General features: G+C 41.6%; 1 protein-coding gene across 2 annotated transcripts in view; it reads right to left on the bottom strand.

The window, feature by feature from the left end:
• Positions 1–4,360: 4,360 nt before the first annotated feature.
• LOC116624551 (SH3 domain-binding glutamic acid-rich protein-like) overlaps positions 4,361–16,736 on the bottom strand; it is a 64,796-nt gene continuing 52,420 nt past the window's right edge. Inside the window, exons 6-7 of one of the 2 annotated variants that reach the window (XM_032392580.1) lie at positions 7,584–7,725; positions 4,361–4,863 (exon numbers count right to left, since the gene is read on the bottom strand). In XM_032392580.1, coding sequence (XP_032248471.1) covers positions 7,618–7,725 — 108 coding nt within the window. In that variant the 3' untranslated portion in view covers positions 4,361–4,863; positions 7,584–7,617. The remainder of the gene's footprint in view (positions 4,864–7,583; positions 7,726–16,736) is intronic. The other variant, XM_032392579.1, reaches the window with a different exon arrangement.

Below are 16,736 nucleotides of genomic sequence, written 5' to 3'. Positions count from 1 at the left end.
TCAGATTGGATTAAAAAACAAGACCCATCGATATGCTATCTGCAAGTGACTCATTTTAGACCCAAAGACACCCCCAGATTGAAAGTGAGGGGGTGGAAAGCCATTTACCATGCTAATGGACACCAAAAGAAAGCTGGGGTGGCCATCCTTATATCAGACAAATTAGATTTTAAACCAAAGACTGTAATAAGAGATGAGGAAGGACACTATATCCTACTTAAAGTGTCTATCCAACAAGATCTAACAATTGTAAATATCTATGCCCCTAACATGGGAGAAGGCAATTAGTAACAAAAGCAAAGAAACACATTGACAATACAATAATAGTGGGGGACTTTAACACCCCCCTCACTGAAATGGACAGATCATCTAAGCAAAAGATCAACAAGGAAATAAAGACTTTAAATGACACACTGGACCAAATGGACTTCACAGACATATTCAGAACATTCCATCCCAAAGCAACAGAATACACATTCTTCTCTAGTACCCATGGAACATTCTCCAGAATAGATCACATCCTAGGTCATAAATCAGGTCTCAACCAGTACCAAAAGATTGGGATCATTCCCTGCCTATTTTCAGACCACAATGCTTTGAAACTAGAACTCAATCACAAGAGGAAAGTTGGAAAGAACTCAAATACATGGAGGCTAAAGAGCATCCTACTAAAGAATGAATGGGTCAACCAGGAAATTTAAAAAATTTTAAAAATTCATGGAAACAAATGAAAATGAAAACACAACTGTTCAAAATCTTTGGGATGCAGCAAAGGCAGTCCTAAGAGGAAAGCATATAGCAATACAAGCCTTTCTCAAGAAACAAGAAAGGTCTCAAGTACACAACCTAACCCTACACCTAAAGGAGCTGGAGAAAGAACAGCAAATAAAGCCTAAACCCAGCAGGATAAGAGAAATAATAAAGATCAGAGCAGAAATCAATGAAATAGAAACCAAAAGAACAGTAGAACAGATCAACGAAACTAGGAGCTGGTTCTTTGAAAGAATTAACAAGATTGATAAACCCCTGGCCAGACTTATCAAAAAGAAAAATGACCCAAATCAACAAAATCATGAATGAAAGAGGAGAGATCACAACCAACACCAAAGAAATACAAACAATTATAAGAACATATTATGAGCAACTCTATGCCAGCAAATTAGATAACCTGGAAGAAATGGATGCATTCCTAGAGATGTATCAACTACCAAAACTGAACCAGGAAGAAATAGGAAACCTGAACAGACCTATAACCACTAAGGAAATTGAAGCAGTCATCAAAAATCTCCCAACAAACAAAAGCCCAGGGCCAGATGGCTTCCCAGGGGAATTCTACCAAACATTTAAAGAAGAATTACTACCTATTCTTCTGAAACTGTTCCAAAAAATAGAAATGGAAGGAAAACTTCCAAACTCGTTTTATGAGGCCACCATTACCTTGATCCCCAAACCAGACAAAGACCCCATCAAAAAGGAGAATTACAGACCAATATCCTTGATGAACATGGATGCAAAAATTCTCACCAAAATACTAGCCAATAGGATCCAACAGTACATTAAAAGGATTATTCACCACGACCGAGTGAGATTTATCCCTGGGCTGCAAGGTTGGTTCAACATCCGCAAATCAATCAACATGATACAATACATTAACAAAAGAAAGAACAAGAATCATATGATCCTCTCAATAGATGCAGAAAAAGCATTTGACAAAGTACAGCATCCTTTCTTGATCAAAACTCTTCAGAGTATAGGGATAGAGGGTACATACCTCAATATCATAAAAGCCATCTATGAAAAACCTACAGCGAATATCATTCTCAATGGGGAAAAACTGAGAGCTTTCCCCCTAAGGTCAGGAACACAGCAGGAATGTCCACTATCACCACTGCTATTCAACATAGTATTAGAAGTCCTAGCCACAGCAATCAGACAACAAAAAGAAATCAAAGGCATCCAAATCGGCAAAGAAGAAGTCAAACTCTCACTCTTTGCAGATGATATGATACTTTATGTGGAAAACCCAAAAGACTCCACCCCAAAACTGCTAGAACTCATACAGGAATTCAGTAAAGTGGCAGGATATAAAATCAATGCACAGAAATCAGTGGCATTCCTATACACCAACAACAAGACAGAAGAAAGAGAAATTAAGGAGTCAAGCCCATTTACAATTGCACCCAAAACCATCAGATACCTAGGAATAAATCTAACCAAAGAGGCAAAGGATCTGTACTCAGAAAACTATAAAATACTCATGAAAGAAATTGAGGAAGACACAAAGAAATGGAAAAACGTTCCATGCTCATGGATTGGAAGAACAAATATTGTGAAGATGCCAATGCTACCTAGAGCAATCTACACATTCAATGCAATCCCCATCAAAATACCATCCCCTTTTTTCAAAGAAATGGAACAAATAATCCTAAAATTTGTATGGAACCAGAAAAGACCCCAAATAGCCAGAGGAATGTTGAAAAAGAAAAGCAAAGCTGGCAGCATCACAATTCCAGACTTCCAGCTCTATTACAAAGCTGTCATCATCAAGACAGCATGGTACTGGCACAAAGACAGACACATAGATCAATGGAACAGAATAGAGAGCCCAGAAATGGACCCTCAACTCTATGGTCAACTAATCTTCGACAAAGCAGGAAAGAATGTCCAATGGAAAAAAGACAGTCTCTTCAATAAATGGTGTTGGGAAAATTGGACAGCCACATGCAAAAGAATGAAACTGGACCATTTCCTTACACCACACACAAAAATAGACTCCAAATGGTTGAAAGACCTAAATGTGAGACAGGAGTCCATCAAAATCCTAAAGGAGAACACAGGCAGCAACCTCTTTGACCTCAGCTGCAGCAACTTCTTCCTAGAAACATCGCCGAAGGCAAGGGAAGCAAGGGCAAAAATGAACTATTGGGACCTCATCAAGATAAAAAGCTTTTGCACAGCAAAAGAAACAGTCAACAAAACCAAAAGACAACTGACAGAATGGGAGAAGATATTTGCAAATGACATATCAGATAAAGGGCTAGTATCTATAATCTATAAAGAACTTATCAAACTCAACACCCAAAGAACAAAGAATCCAATCAAGAAATGGGCAGAAGACATGAACAGACATTTTTCAAAGAAGACATCCAAATGGCCAACAGACACATGAAAAAGTGCTCAACATCACTCGGCATCAGGGAAATCCAAATCAAAACCTCAATGAGATACCAGCTCACACCAGTCAGAATGGCTAAAATTAACAAGTCAGGAAATGACAGATGTTGGCGGGGATGCGGAGAAAGGGGAACCCTCCTACACTGTTGGTGGGAATGCAAGCTGGTGCAACCACTCTGGAAAACAGTATGGAGGTTCCTCAAAAAGTTGAAAATAGAGCTACCATACGATCCAGGAATTGCACTACTGGGTATTTACCCCAAAGATACAAATGTAGGGATCTGAAGGGGTATGTGCACCCCGATGTTTATAGCAGCAATCTCCACAATAGTCAAACTGTGGAAAGAGCCAAGATGTCCATCGACAGATGAATGGATAAAGAAGATATGGTATACATATACAATGGAATATTATGCAGCCATCAAAAGGAATGAGATCTTGCCATTTGCAACAACATGGATGGAACTGGAGGGTGTTATGCTGAGTGAAATAAGTCAATCAGAGAAAGACATGTATCATATGACCTCACTGATATGAGGAATTCTTAATCTCAGGAAACAAACTGAAGGTTGCTGGAGTGGGGGGTGGGGTGGGAGGGATGGGGTGACTGGGTGATGGACACTGGGGAGGGTATGTGTTCTGGTAAGCGCTGTGAATTGTGCAAGACTGTTGAATCTCAGATCTGTACCTCTGAAACAAATAATGCAATATATCTTAAGAAAAAAAAAAAGAAGATAGCAGGAGGGGAAGAATGAAGGGGGGAAATCGGAGGAGGAGACGAACCATGAGACTATGGACTCTGAGAAACAAACTGAGGGTTCTAGAGGGGAGGGCGGTGGGGGGATGGGTTAGCCTGGTGATGGGTATTAAAGAGGGCACGTTCTGCATGGAGCACGGGTATTATGCACAAACAATGAATCATGGAACACTACATCAAAAACTAATGATGTATGGTGATTAACATAACAATAAAAAATTTTAAAAAGTAAATAAGGCTTCAGAGATAATGGGTACAGCTGTGTGGACAATACAAAATATGACGTAAGAAGACAACCAGTGTCATTTGAAAACATGGACCGAATAACCAGTACAACCGAAAATGCCCATCCCACTGCAGACAGAAAGGTTGTGCTAAGAATTCAGACTTGGCAACAGACAGACTGAGTTCAGGCAGAACCACATAGAGACTAAAGAAATTAATGTTCCTCGGGACAAGAGATCTGCCATTAATCTTTATTTGTATGATTGTTTTCTGGAAAGCTCTTTATTTTCAAAGCTCTTTATTTTCAGCTAATTCTGAGACAAGTAGCAGAAGGCACATACGAAGAAATATTTTTATTACATCACAAAGAGAAGTTCTATATTTCGAAATCATTTTTCAAAATCGTTTTTTTTTTTTTTTCAGGGTATTAGTAACGAAGATCTATTCATGCAGAGCAAAAAAAAAAAAAATTAAGCAAAGGCCAAGGATGTCAGGCACATGAAGGTATGCATGAGTTGTCTTCACATAGAATTTCACGTTTCTAAGATCAGGTAGACATATCCGTGCACATCTAACCATGTCAAATGGTACAATTCCTCAGTGAACCCGGGTGTACCGAGAGAGGTGGGCTAGCTTCACGCCAAAGCATTTTGTTGAGTTTGGTTTGTGGGCAGACAGTTGAAATACTGCTTCGTGGCTTGGGTTTTCTAAAAGAAAGGGAGAATATCAGGGAGAAGATTTCAGGAGAGAAAGCCAGTGTTTACCACGATCTTCACTATTTATCACGCATTAGTGGGATGTATTCCCTTTTACTCTATAAACCATTACTCATCATTTGCTTCCAAGTGCAAGGAAAGGAAAGGAAATATTTTTTCGTGGAAAACCAGACCAGGTTTATATCCTTTCTCTGTACTAACACATATCAAACACCGTAAGGAAGTCAGTATCTCCGATTACAGTTTCCCCACTGAAATTTCATGGAGAACAGAGAGGCCGAATTTACAAGTTTAGTCCTGGAGAGGGAAATTTAAATGGTCCACACCTCGACTGGAGGACAGTATTGATTAGCAGCCCTTGGGGAGGGAGAATTCAGTCTCATACTAGAGATTATTTCTCCTGGGGCATTAATTGAGCATCAATTTCAAACACAGGAAATGAGAATTCCTTCCTCATTCCATTCATTGTTCTGCCTGGGTTCTCCACATTCTCTCTAAAGTCAAATCTCTTCAAATAAAATGCCCGGATTCTCTAGAAGCGAAGAGATGGGTTTGCTTTGGACACTGAAGGGCCTGCCCAGTTGAATGCATGACCTCATTGCCGTGTTGCATTTGAAAGGATACTGAATCTCTCCAGGGGTCAGGGGAAGGATTTGAGGGAGGTGTCTGAGTCACTCCTTCGCGATCAGGCATTGTGACCTCACAACAGACTACTCTGGACGGATTCCAAAGTAGAGAATCCTTGAAATAGGCAAATGTGCTTGCTGACCACAGCTGTATTTGCCTTTTTTTTTCTTTTTTTTGCTTCTCTCAATCAGCCTATAAAGCCATCTGGCTACATGAAGGATGCTCTGAGCTCTGCCACTTCACATTCAATATTTTTTTTAATTACCACACTAAAATTGCATGATTTTAAAAGAACTTTATAAGCACAGTGAATAGAAATGGATTTAAACAGTACTTACAAGTTTTCACTGTTTGGGACTTTTTGGTATAAGAATAAATAATCAGGCTATTTCCCTTCCCCAACATTCTTCAGATAGAATTTCTAAAAGTAAACATGCTCAATTTCTTTTTTTCAAAAAATGTGTCCCAAACCATTCCTTAGAAATGAGAGTAGGGACACTAAAAAGATTAACAAGACTTCTCAATAGTAACAACAGAAGAAAACTGTTAAAAATTTTTAAAAAAAAGAAATGGGATTATTTCCAAAATGACAACCATTAGGACTTAAAGGGGAGGTCTGTGTGTCCAGAACATGAAAGAAACCACCTGGGAAATTTCAAATGCTGGGCCTGATTCGCTTTGTAATTTAAATAAATGAATAATGAAATTTCCATGATCTGATAATAAGGGGCTACTCTTACCAACTCTGAGATTCCCTAAAAATATATGAATTTTTTTATATTAACTTTTTATGTATAAGCGTAAGAATAGCAAGGGGGGAGACTCACACTAAACAAATTGGTCTTTGGTATAGAGTGGCCCTATTCCTTAGCCAATATTTACAAAGCACCAGGGATTTCTTTTTCTTTCTCCCTCTGAACCTTTGCCCACCCCTCACACAATAGGCTCTGAGATGCACTGCAGACCTTCACCGAACACCTGCTCTGTGCTTCAGAGCCCCTCCCTCCTTCTCTCCTTCCCCAGCCCCGCTGATGTCTACAGCCCCCAAATCTGCCTTACATGTTTCCGTGGAGGGAAGAAGACCAAATAAATTTTTAGTAAGGAGACTAAAAGAATTGTTGTAACTTAAATTTTAAATGCTTCTAGCACCAGAGCACACAGTAGACCTCACTGCCTAGAGAATAAACTGCTGACACAAATTTATTCACAAGGTTAAAAAATATTAGTAAGAATATAATACTTGCATCAGCATCTGCTAAGTTTCTGGAATAGCCAGATATTTCTGTAGCATTTACTGATCTTGTTTTCATACATACGGTCTTATCTATATGGTCCACAATATTTGAGCATTTCTTCTAGGTCCTCAATATCCACTATCATCAGATACTGTCATCACCTCATTAATATATTTACACAGCACTTACCGAACTACTGAGAATTACATAGCTATCTTACATCGTCAGAAGTTTAAAATTACAAGGCAGCAAGCATCCTTGTCAAAGAGACCTAAGGTGATTTTCACCGTATTCCAGGATGTTTCTACGTGAGCATTCTCGTAAATGTAAATGTCTATCAAGTACTTATCGCTCCATCTCTAGCTGCAGTAGTTCTCTTTCAAGAAGAAGAGCCTGCGTTGTGACTGTTCAAGCCTGTCATTTACTGCCACCATCGTGAACACCGACTGTCACTCCCCTATAACTGTGTGAGTACACGGGGCCGTAGAAGAGTCCGTGTACTAGAAGAGTCTGTGCACTAGAACGCGGGTAACAGAACACTCCCCGTGCTCTCACTTACCTGAAGGTCACACAGGAAGAGGAGGAAATAAATAATACAAGACAAACCCCTCCTTGCCCCCAAGGTGCGCTTTTTCCTAGAAGTCATATAAACCATGGTCTTCCACACCCTCGCATGCCGGACACGGGTCCAACAGAGCTCAGCAGCCCTGCCGCTCCAGAGCAGGGCAGCCTGGACCGTGCGAAGACAGTCAAACGGGCCTGAACTGGGTCCCCTTCTCCTGTCACCCGTGAGAGGTGGTACGCAACGCTGTCATGCACAAGTTTTCCACCCCAGGCCTGTGTGGTTACCTGGAAATGTTGAAGAAATAAAGCATGAAAAGGCCTAAGACTCTTCTCCTCCTTCTTCTTCTTCTCCTCCCTCTTCTTCTCCTTTCTCAGCTTCCTCTTCCTCTGCGTCCCCTTCTGCTCCCTCCTCGGTTATCTCTTCCGTCTTATGTTAACAAAAATTTCATTATTTGTGAGAAAGGTCACAGATATAGTGAGGAAAGAAATGTAAAATCTCAGGCTAGAGATGAGGGCCTCCCACACTCCCCACCCAACACACACACCCATCACACACACAATATACACAACACACATCACACACAACACACACACCCATCACACACAATATACACAATACACATCACACACAACACCCATCACACACACAATATACACAACACACACAATACACATAACACACATCACACACACAATATACACAACACACATCACACACAACACACACCACACACACACAATATACACAACACACATCACACACACAACACACACATCACATACACATGCACATCACACACAATACACACAACATACATCACATGCACAACACACACAACACAATCACACACACAATACACACAACACAGACCACACACACAACATACATCAAACACAGCACATGCACACACATACAGACCGCACAATTTGGAACGGTGCCGCACAGCACTACGTTAATTCTAATGGTATCATGATTTCTCTTAAGCATGTAGCTTTACTCATATTAACAGACTATTCTCATCAAATTACTTTTAAAAATTCAGAAGGCAGTTAGAAGAATAAAATACGAAAAGAATCTCAATGAATAGAATTTTATCAGAAAGGATGAAGCTTTTAAATGTAGAAGTTGGTTGTATTTTGTTATAGCAATCTAATTTTTTCAAGCCAAAGTCATCAGCAACCTATACATATAACCTGAAATTACTTCCAAATTATAGTACCTCTTATCTTTATATATAAAAATGGGATTTTTAAAAATGGAGACTTGTCTAATAACAAAGAAACTAATTATTGGAAAGATGTAACTTATAGATAATTTTAAAAATCATAGCATAGAATAGGCTAGAAATAACCTTTAGGTCTAGGAATAGAGATTAATTTGACAAAATGACATTAAAAATAATGAAGCAGATCTATATTTACTGCCTTCCCCCTCACAAAAAAATATACACACATTACATGAATGAAAGTAGATTACAAAAGAGTATTCATCAAGATTTGATGTGTGTGTGTGTGGGTGTGTAGCTAGCGGCTATCTCTGGGTAATGGAGCTGTAAACTATTTTTGTTTTCTTCTTCTATCTGTATTTTCTAAATTTTTTATGAAGTCATGAACTATTTCTGGGGCACCTGGGTGGCTTGGTCAATTGAGCATCTGATTCTTGGTTTCAGCTCAGGTCATGATCTCAGGGTCGTGAGATCGAGCCCCAAGTATGGCCGTGCTGGGTGTGGAGGCTGCTTAAGATTCTCTCCCTCTCCTTCTGCCCCTCGCCGCTCATGCTCTCTCTCTCTAAAAATAAATAACTAAAAATTTTTTTAAAATAAAGATCATGAACTAATTCTTTGTTGTTGTTGTTGTTTTAATTTTATTTATTTATTTGACAGAGAGAGAGACAGTGAGAGAGGGAACACAGGCAGGGGGAGTGGGAGAGGGAGAAGCAGGCTCTCCACTCAGCAGGGAGCCCAACACGGGGCTCCATCCCGGGACCCTGGGATCATGACCTGAGCCGAAGGCAAATGCTTTACGACTGAGCCACCCAGGTGCTCCTAATTCTTTGTTTTAAAAGATTTTATTTATTTATATATTTTAGAGAGCAAGAGAGAGAAAGCAGGTGCATGCACACAAGCAGGAGGAGGGGGAGGGAGAGGGACAAGTAGACTCCACCCTGAGCACAGAGCCCTGTGCAGGGCTCGACCTCACGACCCTGAGAGCACAACCTGAGCAGAAATCAAGAGTCAGATGCTCAACCGACTGAGCCACCCAGGCACCCTGATCATGAACTATATCTAATAGTTGTCGTGTGTATGTGTTGGCCTTTTAAAAAGAAACAAAAGATTTTTAAGGGGAATTTCTTTTGACATTTGGGACCTTCTTTAATGTTGATGACCTTCATCAACAAAGGACTTGATGAGACACTGAGACAATATATTTGGTGATTTTGGGTAAATTATTCTCCCTATCCTTGAGTTCTCATTTTGATTTAGCTCTCTGATTAGCATTTTGAAATGATTAATCAAAAATCTTCATTCACAATATTCCTAAAACTTTTGGTTACAATGAAAGTCACTGAGCCTCAACTAACATGAGGGGCTGGAATAGGAGGGAGAACCTGAGAATGTCCCTTAGGACCTGCCCTCAGAATGCACTAACATTCTCTCAGCTGATTCCTCTATACACAGACATGATTCCATCCCTGTGAGGGTGTAAATTTAAGACTCCCCCAATGCCCAGCTAAGAAGCCACAGATTCAACAAGCAAGCAGCTGGGCAAGAATCTCAGTCTGCCTCATTTGGACATGTAGCCCCTGCAGCGCATCGGCAGCAATATAAAAATAGCATGCTGCCCTTGCAGGGTTAAATTAATGAAAATTATCGTAAAATTCCTTATAATGAAGTCCCTCCCCCAGTGCCGATTAGCAAGCAAAACAAAATTCCTAGGAGAAGGAAAAGATCGTTCTTGGAAGCTCTCACAATTAAACGGGAAGAATTAGAACATTTCAACAAGCAGGAAAAGAATGGGAAAGAAGAGAATTCGTCCGTAAAAAATTTAAGCTGAGTTACAGACCTCCCTGGGTCTGGGGTCTCTTTCCCCCTTCTCATTTCCTGTAACTCATTTCAATCACCAAAAGAAAATTATGGATTTGGGTTTTGTTTGTTTACTAAATACAAGTTCTTAATATAAAATAAACATTATTGTCTTTGAAGTTAGACGGACTTTTTAGGATGAGCATCCGAACAGTAGGAGTTCAATACCGCAGGGTACCTAGAACTCACGTTCTCATGCAGGGGTTCTCGGGCCTCGGGGGGCATCAGAAACACCGAAGAGCCTGCTAACCCACAGTTTGCTGGGCTGCACCTCAGAGCTTCTGATTCAGGAGATCTGGGGCCGGGCCTGAAAATTTGCATTTACAGAGGTGCCCAGGTGGGGTTACTGCTGCTGCTTTGGGAACCCCACTTTGAGAACCTCCACTGCATCCCTATACCCTCCCTTCAATCACGCTGATTAATAACCAGAGCACGGTGAGCACTCACAAGCAGTAGGCTTGGCATCCCCACCCGCCCAGGCCTTCATTTTCCAGGGTGGGTTAGGTTCGTTCCCACACTTGTGCATGCAAGTTAGAGTCATATTGTAATTACATCATTTAAATAAACATCGTGGAAATCAATGAAATAGGAGCACGAAAGGATTTTTTTTTTCCTATGTGAACTTAATGGAATGCTTTGGAAAGACCCAGTACATGCAAGTCACCTTAAAAACTCATCATCAAATGAGGTGTCAAAAAAGCTGGGCTGGCAGGGAGGTCTCACAAAACCTGAGAGATTATGCACATAGCTTGCTTTGTAAGCGTCTTTAAATTTCTGCTCTGTTTTAAAGAAGTCAAAACTGATTTTCTTTTTTTTTTTTTTTTTTAAAGATTTTATTTATTTATTTGAAGAGAGAGACACAGCGAGAGAGGGAACACAAGCAGGGGGAGTGGCAGAGGGAGAAGCAGGCTTCCCGCCAAGCAGGGAGCCCGATGCGGGGCTTGATCCCAGAACCTTGGGATCATGACCTGAGCCGAAGGCAGACGCTTAACGACTGAGCCACCCAGGTGCCCCAAAACTGATTTTCTAGACAGACAAATGAGTTATGCTTATGTTAGAAAGACAACAGGTAACTCTAATCGTTAGACTCTTCTTTAAAAAATAGTCTTTGCCCTGCATCAAAAACACTGGCAGTAAGTATATGTTTATATATTTCAAGTTAGAGTAAAAAAGTTCTAGGCCTCTGTGTGTTTACAATTTAGCACTTGAAGTGACTTCTTCAATTTGTCAAACCACCTTCAGTTCCAAACATAGGACGTGAGGTCTTCCTTTGTACCTGGGAATGTTGTTTATTATTTAAGCCTAGACTCTATAAACAAACTTATCAGCCAAGCCAATAATACATTACATTACAGAGAATAAATCTTATTTCCTTAAATTGCATCTTTAATAGCTTTAATACTGTTTTCTAGTTGGGTTTTTATTTTGTTTTGTTTTTCTTTTGTTGTTGTTGTTGGTTTTAAGTGGGCTTCACACCCAGCGTGGGGCTTGAACTCACGATCCTGAGATCAAGACCTGAGCTGAGATCAAGAGTCAGAGGCTTAACTGACTAAGCCACCCAGGAGCCCCTCTAGTTTTTCTTTTAATGCGTTAATTGTGCTTTTAAATCTTATATCCTCAGTACTCTTCATTTTTGAATACTTCTTTTGTACGATTCTTAATCTTCTATCTCTGTGACACTTGATTCTCTTATATTTAAGTTCTTCTTATTCTACCTTTTTTCATAGAAGACATTTCTTTTTTAAATTCTTTATCTCATGGAATGCATATGTTTCCTTTACATCCTTAATTTTAATTATTTTCACAATCCTCTTCTTTCTTGTCAGTGGGTGCTTCCTCTTGCGGGCTTAGGAGGGTGGCAGGGAGGAAGGCTATGCCCCAACAGGCAATCAGAGGCTCTTGCTATGTGAGCTCTCATCCCCTTCAATCCTGGCCTCCTAAAAGGAAGACAGACTCTCGACCTCAGCTCTATCAGACAACTGAAGGCATGCCGGACCAAGCCCTACAGGGCCTCATTCTCTGGCCACGGGACGCAGGCTCCTGGGGGGCTCTACTGCACACCAATGGATGAGAACCACGGTTCTAATGTAACCTCCCGGTGGGGGGCAGGTTAGAAATTCTTCCCAAGTCAGTCACACTCTCCCTGGATAGGTTCCCACTAGAGCCATGTTATGGCTTCCTAATGTCACGTATCTTCCAGACACTTCATGATGAGCTGCATGTGTAAACTTCTATGATACACAGCTGTAGTGCAACGTCTAAAATTGACTCGATATTACGTGCTATCTTGACATCTGGTAAAATCTGGAAGGCCGGAAATGGCCTAGGCACTGGCCAAAACTCCCACAGATTAGGTCTCCCACCCAAGCAGCCCGCTTCACCAAGGACCCAGGCACACTGCCTCCCTGTCCCCTGGAATCATCCCAACAAGCCAATCACATCCTCCCTGTGAACCAGGGCACACGCCGCCCTCTCGATACCACAAAGCCTGCCTCCCACCCCCCGACTGCTCACACTGTCCCGAGTGCAGCCCTGTGTCCCTGCACCGTGCTGATGTCCTCATCCCTGGGCTTTGGGAATATGTCATCAACTGCCGTCAGTCACATCTGCCCGGCGTCAGGGGCTGCGTGTCGGCCATCCCCACAAACACAGGAAGGCAATCCTTCCCTCACCAACCAGGTGAGTAAGAGGCAATCGAAACAGCACCGCCAAGCACCACGCAAACCGCGTTAACTGTGCGCACTGTGCAGGACGGGGAGGGGAAGACGGAAGCAGACGTGGTCCCGCCCGACTCCGCAGACCCCACCTGCACCACGGGAGGCTCCGGGAGGGGCGCCGCCCGCCCTATGTCTCCATCCACCTCTCTCTGATGAATCTACCTCTGACTGGCTATAGTTCCCTTCTCAGCAGGCTAAAGGAGGACTTTCTGGGATGTAGGCTGCACCAGCTTCTTCATGTCATGAAGAACAAGGAGAAGGTGGCTGCAGCCACAATTCTCTGACCTAAAAGATGATTCTATTAAGCACCAGGGTTGAATATGCTACTACCTCTTCTGTCGCTGTCTCTCCTGCTTCTTCCGTAGGTCCATAAATAGAAATTTAAAAAAAACATATGAATTCACGTAAGTTTTAAGTTGAATCTAAAAATTAAGCAAAGAAGGGCACCTGGTTGGCTCAGTCATGATCTCGGCGTCGTGGAATCAAGTCCCACCTCGGGCGCTGCATGCTGATCACTGAGTCAGCTTGAGATTCTCTCTCTCCCTCTGCCCCTCCCCCCACTCACACTCTATTTCCCTCTGTCTCTCTAAAATAAGTAAAATCTTTACAAATATATTTAAAAATTAAACTATGATAAATTTTCATCAAAATGAAAGACATTAATGTATTGATATAATATATAAATAACAAAGACATGATAACTAAGCGATGTCTACTTATTTCATGTGTTATATTTGAAGCCCTTAGAATGAGATTAGAGCCATTTTTCCACCACTCTTACTCTTGAGAAAATATAATTCATTAGTAATACTGCCTAATTACATGTTTAATTCTGTCTATATCCAAAGAATACTGCAGATCTATAGCACCATCTAGGAAAATTCAGACCATACATGCCAAGCAATTAGAAAATTTGAACAAAATTATGTCTTTTCTGACTTTATGTCCTTATAAGTCTGCCTTTCCTTCAGCTTTGAACCAGTAAATAAGAGTAGGTCAAAAACTTATCCTCCATCAAAATAAAATAATAACATTTCTGAAGCATTTAGTATTTAAATAATGATTTCTGGTTAAAGAAAGAAATTTGCAAGGTAGGAGAGGGTGAGGCCATCCCAAATTCAAATAGGTCTCCACTGTGCCAACCCACTAGAATTTCTGTTTCCCTGGATCAAAGTAGTAGGAACAGGCCGTATCTCCTACAAATGCAAGGAAACAAGAATTTTTCTAGCCCTTCCCAAAATGGCCCCATGATAAGTGTCTGGGGGCCAGTGTACTAGAATCACTTTAATTAAGTAGAGGAAGCAGTCCCTAAAAATTCCTCATGCCTTCCGACTCGGGCAGAGAGCTCACGGAATCCTGCCCTGGGAGAGTTGAAAGCAATCTCACATTCCCATAGCCTCTCACTCCATCCTGCCTTTGGACAGATGAGGTCACCGAGGCCACAGAGTTAAGTAATTTGCCGAAGATCAGAGGACAAGTAAGCAACACAATCGGGACTGACTTCAAGGTTCCTGATTTAGTGCCCTTCCTACTCTACCTACCATGCTGTCTCAAGATAAGGAACAGAAAAGGCAAAATCATGGAAGGCATGTGATAAGGACCCACCACATCCCCCAGTGCAGCCCCATGTTCTCGGCCAGTTCCGGAAGCATACGCTCAGATTTCTGAGGTTGGCAGAGAAAATACAGAACCTAAAACGCTGCTGCAGCTGGCCAGGCCGAGTCAGCCCCATAAGTCTGCCCAGCGTGGGGAATCTCTAAACTAATCCTTACACCCTGGCAACACACCAAGTTTCAGTGCTAAAATAATGTCCAAGAAAAGAGAGGCCTGCACTTGTTGGTTTCTCAGCCATGTGTTGAGTGTACCTTTCTAGGACTGCCTGATCCGGCCCGCGCCTGGGCCCTCCCCTCCATGACACCCAGCTCCTCTCACCCAGGGCACAGCACCTAGTCTTCCTTATCTCTAACCCATACTGTGGCCAGGGATATTGTTCCAGAACACAACACACCTTACCATGCTTCCCTCGTGTTGAAAAACTTCCATCTTTTCAAGAAACTTTCATCCATTATCCTTAGGATGGCTGCAAGGCCATCACAATCGGGCCCCGGCTTACCCTCACCCCGCCACGTCCCTCACCATTCTTTATTTCAGCCATATGGACCACATGCCACTTTCTCACATCTGCCACACCTTCTAGGACTCTGCTTAGAATGACATTTTCAAGGAAGACATTCCTGACCCATAAGGCTGAGTTATGGGACCCCTCACCTGCTCCCATGACCATCATTTATCTGTCTCCCTGACTGGTCTGTGTCCTCCTTGGGGCATGACATGTGTCTTTATTCATTTTTGGATCTCCAGGATCCAGCCACTGTCTGGAACCGAGGTATAAGCTCAATAAATGTGCTAAGTAACCAGATAAATGAACATACACTCTGCTAGTAACTGTTTGGACCTCAAAGAACATTAATGTCCCTCTTATCCACATGAGATCAAATTAAAATATGCAACAGAGAATTATCAGCTACATAGAGTTTCACATTTTTCTAAGTTCAATTATCTGTATGAACAGTATTCAGAAGCAAATGCACTAACAAGAAATACACTGCTAAAAATGGGGCTATCCTTAGAGCAAGGCTGGAGGACGGCAGGGGGTCCCACAGGAATCAGCGCAAGTCTCAGCTTTGAAAGGTCAGCCAGGAGCAATGACCAAGGGACCGAGGACTCTCTATCAATATCTGAATTGACCTTTATTTCTTTTTTTTTAATTTTTTATTGTTATGTTAATCACCATACATTACATCATTAGTTTTAGATACAGTGTTCCATGATTCATTGTTTGTGCACAACACCCAGTGCTCCATGCAGAACGTGCCCTCCTCAATACCCATCACCAGGCTAACCCATCCTCCCACCCCCTCCCCTCTAGAACCCTCAGTTTGTTTCTCAGAGTCCATCGTCTCTCATGGTTCGTCTCCCCCTCCGATTACCCCACTTCATTCTTCCCCTCCTGCTATCTTCTTCTTTTTTTTTTCTTAACATATATTGCATTATTTGTTTCAGAGGTACAGATCTGTGATTCCACAGTCTTGCACTGAATTGACCTTAATTTCTTAAAAGAGACATTAAATGGGGAAAGTAATTGCCCAGAGTATTTATAGAAATACTTAGCCGCAAAAAAAAAAAAAATCAAGTATGCTTTGAAGAACCCGGGATGTTACCATCACCAGCTGTCCTGGAACATAAGCTCTGTGGGAGCAGGGACTCTGTCTTTTTCATTGCTCTGTCCCCAGCCCCCGGAATCCTGCCTGGCAGGGGGCAGACAAGCTGTCAATAACATGTTGAATGGATGCATTTATATTTGCGACTTCTGCCTCGAATCCCTCATAGGAGGAGGGGGGGATATATTATGGAAATAGAACTTAAACTTCCATCCTTAGCTCACAGAATTATAAAATATCAGAATTGGACAGAACCTTAAAAGTCCTCCATATTCAATTCTTGAGATGGACCTTTATGGTTGGCAAATAATTATACCAGCAAAAAGGTTTTGTTCTGTTTTTTAAGATCATTATGATCACATGGTCAGTTGAGCTAAGCTCTTGCAAATCTTAGGACAGGCTATGCATCATTCACTT

This window comes from Phoca vitulina, unplaced genomic scaffold (genome assembly GCF_004348235.1).
Source record: "Phoca vitulina isolate PV1807 unplaced genomic scaffold, GSC_HSeal_1.0 scaffold68, whole genome shotgun sequence".
Lineage (NCBI taxonomy): Eukaryota > Metazoa > Chordata > Mammalia > Carnivora > Phocidae > Phoca > Phoca vitulina.
Note: the sequence above shows the minus strand (reverse complement) of the source record. Positions and strands in the feature narration are given on the sequence as shown.